Source organism: Mus pahari, chromosome 5, assembly GCF_900095145.1.
Source record: "Mus pahari chromosome 5, PAHARI_EIJ_v1.1, whole genome shotgun sequence".
NCBI lineage: Eukaryota > Metazoa > Chordata > Mammalia > Rodentia > Muridae > Mus > Mus pahari.
The window spans coordinates 153,278,228-153,286,878 of NC_034594.1; the positions used below are offsets into that span (position 1 = coordinate 153,278,228).

Here is an 8,651-nt window from a genome sequence, read left to right on the forward strand (position 1 = left end):
TCCAGGACAGCAAGGGCTACACAGAGAAACCCTGTCTTGAAAAACCACACACACACACAAAAGCACAAAAGTGTCACCAAACACCAATCAGCAACGGTGGCACAATCCAACAGAAACCACCAGGTCTCTCCTGAATCAGCAAGAGTCAGTGAGTCAGTGGAGTGACCAGGACCAGCTGGAATGCCAGTTCTGTGCTGTGTGTCTCTCAGGAAGTGATCAGCTATGTCATGAGACCAACGAAGAGTTGCACAGATGGCTTTTGCAAGAGCCCCATCATGCTGAGTCCTACTTATACGCTCTCCGAATATCACGTGTCCTCTCATGGATCCTGCCTCAGCGAAACATGTGAGTCTGCATCACATGATACAAACAGAAAATTTCACTCCAGGAGTCGTTTGCTCCCCAACCCTTTCTGTGTCATGTGGCTTTTGTCCTTTGTACCTCCTCCCTCTCCAGTGCCCCTATTCTCTTAATTTCTGATACTGAAGCACTCATATTTTCTGAGGCTTTCTCCTTGCCTTTCAGGGGTTCTCTCTACTCTCCTCATCCAGAGCAGTCTTGGTCAGGGTTTATATTCCTGCACAAAACATCATGACCAAGAAGCAAGTTGGGGAGGAAAGGGTTTAGTCAGCTTACACTTCCACATTGCTGTTCATCACCAAAGAAGTAAGGACAGGAACTCACACAGGGTAGGAACCTGGAGGTAGGAGCTGATGCAGAAGCCAGGGAAATATGCTTACTGGCTTGCTTCCCCCAAAACTACCAGTTCAGGGATGGCACCACCCACAACAGGCTGCCCCCCTCCCCCTTGCTCACTAATTGAGAAAATGCCTTACAGCTGAATCTCATGGAGGCATTTCAAGGGAAATTCTTTTCTCTGTGATAACTCCAGCTGTGTCAAGTTGACACACAAAACCATCCAGTACAGGAGCTGAGCATGCCACACTTGGGGCCGAGACTTCAAGAATGAATATCCTAGCAGGGCAATGCTTAGCCCCAACTAGTGATGCTGTCTGTGATGACTATTTCTGGTTGTCTACTTGACTACCCAGAAATGGAGGGCACACCTGTGATCCAGATCTTGAGGCTGAAAGACACAGGCTTCTGACTGGGATCTTGACATGAGATGACACACGCTTTTGATCCAGATCTTGAGGCAGTGTGGCCAAGAAACGTTTAGGCCCAAGCAAGGTGATACATGCCTTCAATCTCAGGAAACTGAGGCAAGCAGATTTCTAAATTCAAGGCCAGCCTGGGACAGAGCAAGTTCTAAATCCAGGCATGGTAGTACACACCTTTAATCTTGGCCATACCTTCTGTGGGAGGCTTAGACTAGATTCTTAGACTTCCCATTCACAGTTGCCCATTGTTGGGTTAGTTGACTGTAGACTGTAAGTCATTATAACAAACCCCCTTGACTACAAGGTGTACCTTGAGTGGGCAAATCATCAAAATGGCAGTTTCTTGGTTTGGAGGTTAAGCACTCACAACATAGGATCACATCACTCAAGAACCAAGTTGTGTTTGTTCAAATGGAATCCAGGGCCTCTTTAGCTCCCTTTGTGTATACAGTGGATCAGGTTCTGTGCAGCCAAGACCTTTGCTATGCTAGGTTCTTTCAGCTCAAAGGTCATTTCTTTGGGAAAAATTACAACCCTCTATCTTTTCATTTTGCTTTATATTATTTGGGTTTTATTTTTCCCTGTTTTGAGGTAGAATCTCACTATGTAGCCCAGGAAGTGCTGGAACTCCCTAGGTGATTCAAGCTAACATTGGACAAGTAGATCCACCAGTCCTAGCCTCACAAGGACTGGGGATATACAGGCTCAGGTACCACTCTAGACTACCACATGCTCCCTTACCTCATAATCTATAGCCCAAACCCTAGGGAGGTTAAGACCTGTTACTTGGGACTCCCATGACCTCACAACCCCTACATGGTTAAACTCTTTAAAATATTCTTATTAAATGTGTGACATTCTGCAGTGGTCAGGATTCTGAGATGAATAATCTGAAATAGTAAAAACCAGCTCTGATATGTTCTGGTGCTATGGGCTTCTAGCAGCACAGTATATGTTATAGTCCAAGCAAGAAAGTTCCAGACAACTAGTATATAAGGCTAAATAAGAATTCTTTATTTAAGATAGAGAGCAGGCTCTTGTTACAAAGAACTCTTGCCCCAAACTTCATGGATGCAGCATTTATAAAGGCAATTATTAGTCACAGAAATTCCTGAATGTGCTGCCACACTCAGTGGTATGGGGTTGGGGTTGGCTGAAAGAGCATTCTGACAGGACAGCAAAGGCACTTGAAATTCAGTCCATCGGGCCATTTTTCCAAGTCTGGGTACTACTTCCGGGCACTCCCACATAGGTACAGTTCTTTCTTTTAAAGATTTTATTTATTTTATGTATAGGAGTACAGTGTTGCTGTATTCAGACACATCAGAAGAGGGCATCAGTTCCTATTACAGATGGTTGAGAGCCACCATTCTCAAATTCGTAATAGGAACTTCAAAGACTTTGCAGGAGATAGAATAAAAACTTAGGAAGAAAATGAAATAACCAGACCTGTTTATACAATAACAGTATTGCTGTTATTGTATAAACAAAATTAGATGAAATAATTTTGACAAAACATAAACTCTCATAAAAGCATCAGTTTAGAAACTCACTAAAGACACATCTGAACATACAACCATGATAATGAAAAACAACTATCCTCTGAATCTGGTGAGGGCGCAACAAGTGTATGAGAGGTGAAATTATCTTCGCACACACAGGTGTGAAATAAGAAGGAAAAGGAGTAACTCTGTAGTATAAGCCTGTTAGAACCACTTGAATCAAGTGACTGCAGTGATGGTCTTAAGTAACAATAAGTGGCATTACCACCCGAGAGGATGCGGAGAATAGCTTTACTACTCTATCTTTAAAGAGATAAAGTTAAGGCAATTCAATCATTGACCCAAGAAGTTAAAACACGCTGGGTATGGGGCTACACCTCTAATGTCAGCACTCAGGAAGCAGAGGCACACATAACACTGGGAGTCTGAGGCCAGCCTACTCTATACAGTAAGTTCCAGGCCTGTCAGGGGTACATACTATCCCCAAACCCCAAACCCCAAAAACAAAAACGTGTGGAAACTCTAAGACTTAACACACTGGAATAGCTAACTTAGACCAGAGTCCTTTACTATAAATGACTTGAGAAAGACTGACTAGAGCTAAAGAGTTAAATAGTAGCAATGTATCAGTGTTTTTGATGGTTGATTATGTAGAAAAATATCCTGGTTTACAGAAAACTGATATGAATATGTATCTGAGGTGACAGGATGTAAGGTGGTCAATTCTCAAGGAAAGTTTTTTTCTTTATAACTTTTATGCATGATCAAGATAGTTCAAAATAAAATTTTATTTAAATAAGGCTTTATCAGGTTTTTTTTTTTTTTCCTTTTTCTTAAAAAGGAGGTAGGGAGTTTTTCCACGAAGCTAGTCAGATGGGAAACACCATTTCCTTCAATTGGGCCTCATTAATTTGAAAATAAAATGCTTACATTAAGATCATCTGTGTCGCGGTGGTGGGGTGGGGTGGACTGGACTGAGGAGACCCTGGAAGAGCGGGCCAGAGCTGGAGCAGCGCCCAACTCAGGATCCGGGTGTGCCTGTGCATGTCCCCCCACCCCCACCCCTCCCCATCCGTCTCTGGAGCCATGGTAGTCCCAGCCGGCGTGATAGTGTTCTGCTGTTCTGCGTGGCAGTGATGGCTGGACCTACTTCCGAGCCTCCCGGTCCAGAGCTGTGGGGAGAGCGGCAGAGGTACCAGGGCCTGAACCTAGCCAGCAGGAGCAGGTGGCCTTTGGCAGTGAGGACACTTTGGAGTTGAGCTGCCCTCTGGAGGTGCCCCCACAGGCCCCATTGTCTGGGCTAAGAATGGTGCAGAACTGGTGGTTTCCCACTGCATCCTGGTGGGCTCTCAGAGGTTTCAAGTGCTAAATGCCTCCCATGAGCATGCAGGAGCGTACATCCCCTATCACTAGCTCATTGGTCGTGCGCTGTGCCACTTCAGTGTGTGTGACAGGTGCTCCATCCTCTGCAGATGACGAAGATGGGGACATAGCTGAAGACACAGCTGAGGAGCTGATGGAAGCTGATGAGACTGGCAGTGTGTACACAGGTGTCCTCAGCGACTACGGGGTGGGCTTCTTCCTAGTGGTGGCAGCTGTGGTGACGCTCTGCGCGGTCTCCCAAGGCACTTCCCGCTTAACCGACAGACGTCCTTGGAATCTAATTCCTCTATGAACGTCAATGTATCCCTCATCCGGACTGCCCAGCTGTCTTCAGAAGGTCCTGTTCTGGCCAATGTATCTGGACTTGTGCTGCCTGGTGACCACAAGTGGGAACTATCTAGGACCCGGCTGACACTCGGTAAGACTCTGGGAGAAGGCTGCTTTGGTCAGGTTGTCACGGCAGAAGCTATTCGCATAGACAAGAACCGTACTGCCAAGCCTGTCATTCTGTCATTCGCATAGACAAGGACCGTACTGCCAAGCCTGTCACGGTGGCTGTGAAGATGCTGAAAACAAGGACCTGGTATCTGAGATGGAGATGATGAAAATGGCGAGCACAAGAACATCATTAACCTGCTGGGTGCCTGCACCCGGGTGGGTCCCTGTATGTGCTGATGGAGTATGCAGCCAAGGCAATCTACAAGTGTTCCTTCCGGCACAGCGGCCTCCAGGTGTGGACTGCAGGCTGCCATAACAGCTTACCTGCAAGGATCTAGTGTCCTGTGCCTACCAGGTGACACGGAACAGGGAATACTTGGCTTCCCAGAAGTGTATTCAGAGACTTGGCTGACAGAAATGTCCTGGTGACCTCAGACAATATGAAGATTGCAGACTTTGGCCTGGCCCGAGATGTGTGGATGGCCCGAGATGTGTGGAGGCCCTTTTTTATGGAGTCTACACCCACCAGAGTGATGTCTGGTCCTTTGGTGTCCTCCTCTAGGAGATCTTACTGTATCCAGGCATCCCAGTGGAAGAGCTTTTCAAGCTACTGAAAGAGGGTGGGCATGGACAAGCCCACCAACTACACACATGACCTGTATATGGTCATGTGGGGATATTGGTATGCAGTGCCTTCACAGAGGCCCACCTTCAAGCATTAGGTAGAGGATTTAGACCGCATCCTCTCTGTGACATAAACTGACAAGTACTTGGACCTCTCTGTGCCATTTGAGCAGTCTTCTCCAGGTAGCCAGGACACTCCTAGCTCCAGCATGTCCAGGGATGACACTGTGTTCACCCATGAGTTGCTACCCCCAAGCCCACCCAATAATGGGGAACTCAGATGTGAAGGGAGTTCCACAGACCAAGCCCCAGCCAATGTTTCTGTGGACCCGAGCCCGCCCTGCTACTGCTGGTGTGCAGTGGACCCTAGCCGTCCCACTGCAATGGGCCAACAATAGACAAGACTTCCTGCATGTTTATCCTTGGCTCCTGGATGCAGAGGCCCCTTGGGAACATGCACTGCTGTATAGTGGTCTCCTGACTGGCCAGGGCCAGGAGAATCAAATGAGAATGTTAAGAGGCCCACCCTAGCCGGGCGGTGGTGGCGCACGCCTTTAATCCCAGCACTTGGGAGGCAGAGACAGGCGGATTTCTGAGTTCGAGGCTAGCCTGGTCTACAAAGTGGTTCCAGGACAGCCAGGGCTATACAGAGAAACACTGTCTCGAAAAACCAAAAAAAAAAAAAAAAAGAGGCCCACCCTGTGCAACCCTGGGGCTCTGGCCCTCTCACCCCCACTGCTACCTTACAGGGACCGCTGTGGGGAGTGGGCCTTGGCCTTTTTGGTGCTCCAAGCTGAGCCTGCAGGGAGGCTCTGCTCTGTGTGGCAAGCCTCTCTCCTACAGGACACCTTATATCTGGGAGTGTCATAGCTCGACATCTTCAGGCTGCCTGCTTCCCACCCTGCCCCTCAGAGAGAAAGTACAGGTACCTGAAGGGGGGTGTATAGTGTCTATCAGAAAGGTGTATTCCAGAGGAAATGTATATTTATATAAATAGATGTTGTACAAAACACACACACACACACACACACACACACACACACACACACACATCCATATGAAAAAAGGCAAAGCTGAGGCCCAAGGGAGCAAGATACTCCATGGGGCTTACTAATAAACTGGCAAGAGAAGGCTGAGAAGCAAGGGGCTTTTCTGGCATGGCAGTTTTGTTTGTAGTGGACCTGTACATTTGTAAAGCTATATTTATCAACCCCCAGAGCTCCAGTCCCTGACCCCAGGGTAACAGCATTTAGTCCCAGGGTACTGCAGACATTTTAAGTTGTAACTTAATAACAGCGGAAGAGGTTCATGCTGGACTTAGGGAGTTGCTGAGACCGTATGTCTGGCCTCCACCAGGCTGGACGTAGCCCCTTGGCGCATGAGCAGCTAGCTTTCCTAGTCAGAGCTGGCTCCAGGTAGCGTTTCCTGTTGCCTTTGGCCCTCTTTTGTGGGAGATTAGATTTATATAGAAGCTTTCTTTAGGAGATGTTTAAAAATTTCAAGGTGAACTGGTATTTTTCATACAGATTATTTTAATTGCTATGTATTCCAGGCAGGAGCCTGTGCCCAGGGAGGGACTGGTCTTACAAGAAGGTTCAGATGTTAATAGATATCTGCTATAAGTTTATCTATCAATATATAATTTATTGAGTTTTTACAAGTTGTTTTGCTGTAGGCTTAACACTTCCTATGCAGTGCTTCTAGACTTTTATAGCCTAGCCTGCTACCTTTCAAAGCCTGGGAGAGAGTGGTGAATGCAATTTTGCTACTTTTTGTACTCTTACTGGGCTTGGGTGGCTATCCCTTGCCTGTCAGCCAGCAGGGTCAGGACAGTGGTTCAGGGTGACTTTCTTGGGGCCTAGCACATGGTTTGTCAGCCCACACTGGCAGATGTGGTTTTGCTAACACAGCCAACTTACTTTCCAAAAAATAGATAACTGGTTCTGATAAAAAAAAAAAGATCATCTGTGTCAAGTTGAAAGAGCGAATGTGATTCGTGGTGAGTTCCACGTACTAGACATCTCCTCCATGCCAGGTAGTGCAAACATCACTGACTGAGGGACCTCTGCAGAGCTTCATACATCATTTGATCCTGTGAGGATAAAAAATACCACATTGTGCTCATCAATCAGTTATGGGATGGAAGGCCCAACCCCTAGGACCTCAGAGTGTGGTAGCTTGGAGACAGGGCTTCTGCAGAGGTGATTGGGGTTGCTGTACAAGAGGAAGTCTGGACACAAGAGTGCATAACTAGAAGGATATGTGGAGATGGGTCAGAAACCGTAGAACAACATCTTGATCTCAGATGGCTGTCTCTGGTGTTTAAGGTGCCTGTCTATGGTCTTTGCTACAGCAGTCCTAAGTGCTGGACCCAGAGATTCTGCCTTGCTCCTGCATCTAGAGTCTGTACATTCTCCTTTCTAGGATATACCATGATTTCCATTATTGTCCAGGGAAGTCTGCACATAGGTCAAGAGGTATGTGCACATGTAAACCACCCCGAGTCCTGATGGAAACAGAAGACTAAAGAAAAGGCCTCTATGGCTCCCTCGTGACTGGTCCACCCTGTACAGCACAATATACAAGACTTCAAGCATCTCACATCCTCCCCTCCCTTGCTGTGGTCAGTCTTTTAAAGTTTTGTCAATGTAGCAGGTACATAGTGGAAGCTCACTGATACCACAAGAACCTTTTCAGTGTCACATGGCAATTCCACTCTTACCTATTTATCCCAAAGAAAAATACAATGTGTTCTGCTTTATTTCCACTATTTAGAATCTATCTTAGGGTCAGCAGTTCAATCCTTACCCTCTACATAATAGAGAGAACTTTCAAGTAGCTATACCATTTCGTTCTATGAACGTTTAAAATTTTGGCCTACTATATATGCCGGTGAATAGGAGTATTGTAGCATATAGCTGTAATCCTGAAACTTAGAAGGCAGAAGCAGGAGTCTCATGAGTTTGAGTCTAGCTTAGGTTATACACAGACTATCCTTCAATAAAAATATAAAATAAATAAATCTTAAAATAATAAATAAATAAATAAATAAGAAAATAGAATGATAAAATTCCCGATTTTTTATGAACTGATGTCCTTTCCCACTTCTTTTTCTAGACACGGAGGAAAAGTTTCTCACCTTTGTTGATATGGACGGTTTTACTTTCCTGAAAGCTTCTTCAAAGTGCTTATGACTGACCTTAAGCTCACCTGTGGAGAAAATGCAAAAACACACATCTCAGTGCAGAAACACAAGAAACCTGTGAGGGGCGATCAGATGGAAATATCCAAGCACATGTACACATGCCCCTCTCCAGTTCTGCCTCACTGAGACTCTCTCCATCTCATTTGAGGAAACAGGACTGCTGTAGGTACTGTGCATGTCACACTGTCAGAAATGGCCAGTGTGGTCTCAGGTAGAAAGAACTTAAGAGATTATAAAAAGAGATGGTCGGGGCTGGTGAGATGGCTCAGTGGTTAAGAACACCCGACTGCTCTTCCGAAGGTCCAGAGTTCAAATCCCAGCAACCACATGGTGGCTCATAACCATCCGTAACAAGATCTGACTCCCTCTTCTGGAGTG

General features: G+C 46.2%; 1 protein-coding gene and 2 pseudogenes across 1 annotated transcript in view; 2 read left to right on the forward strand and 1 right to left on the reverse strand.

Moving 5' to 3' along the window:
- The window catches only part of LOC110322075, a 12,880-nt pseudogene extending 8,582 nt beyond the window's left edge, over positions 1 to 4,298 (forward strand).
- Positions 4,295 to 5,466, forward strand: LOC110322077 (annotated as a pseudogene).
- A 356-nt stretch (positions 5,467 to 5,822) lies between these two features.
- The window catches only part of Nvl (nuclear VCP like), a 49,192-nt gene continuing 46,363 nt past the window's right edge, over positions 5,823 to 8,651 (reverse strand). The window contains exons 22-23 of the mRNA XM_021198604.2: positions 8,208 to 8,278; positions 5,823 to 7,160 (exon numbers count right to left, since the gene is read on the reverse strand). Coding sequence (XP_021054263.1) covers positions 7,116 to 7,160; positions 8,208 to 8,278 — 116 coding nt within the window. The 3' untranslated portion in view covers positions 5,823 to 7,115. The remainder of the gene's footprint in view (positions 7,161 to 8,207; positions 8,279 to 8,651) is intronic.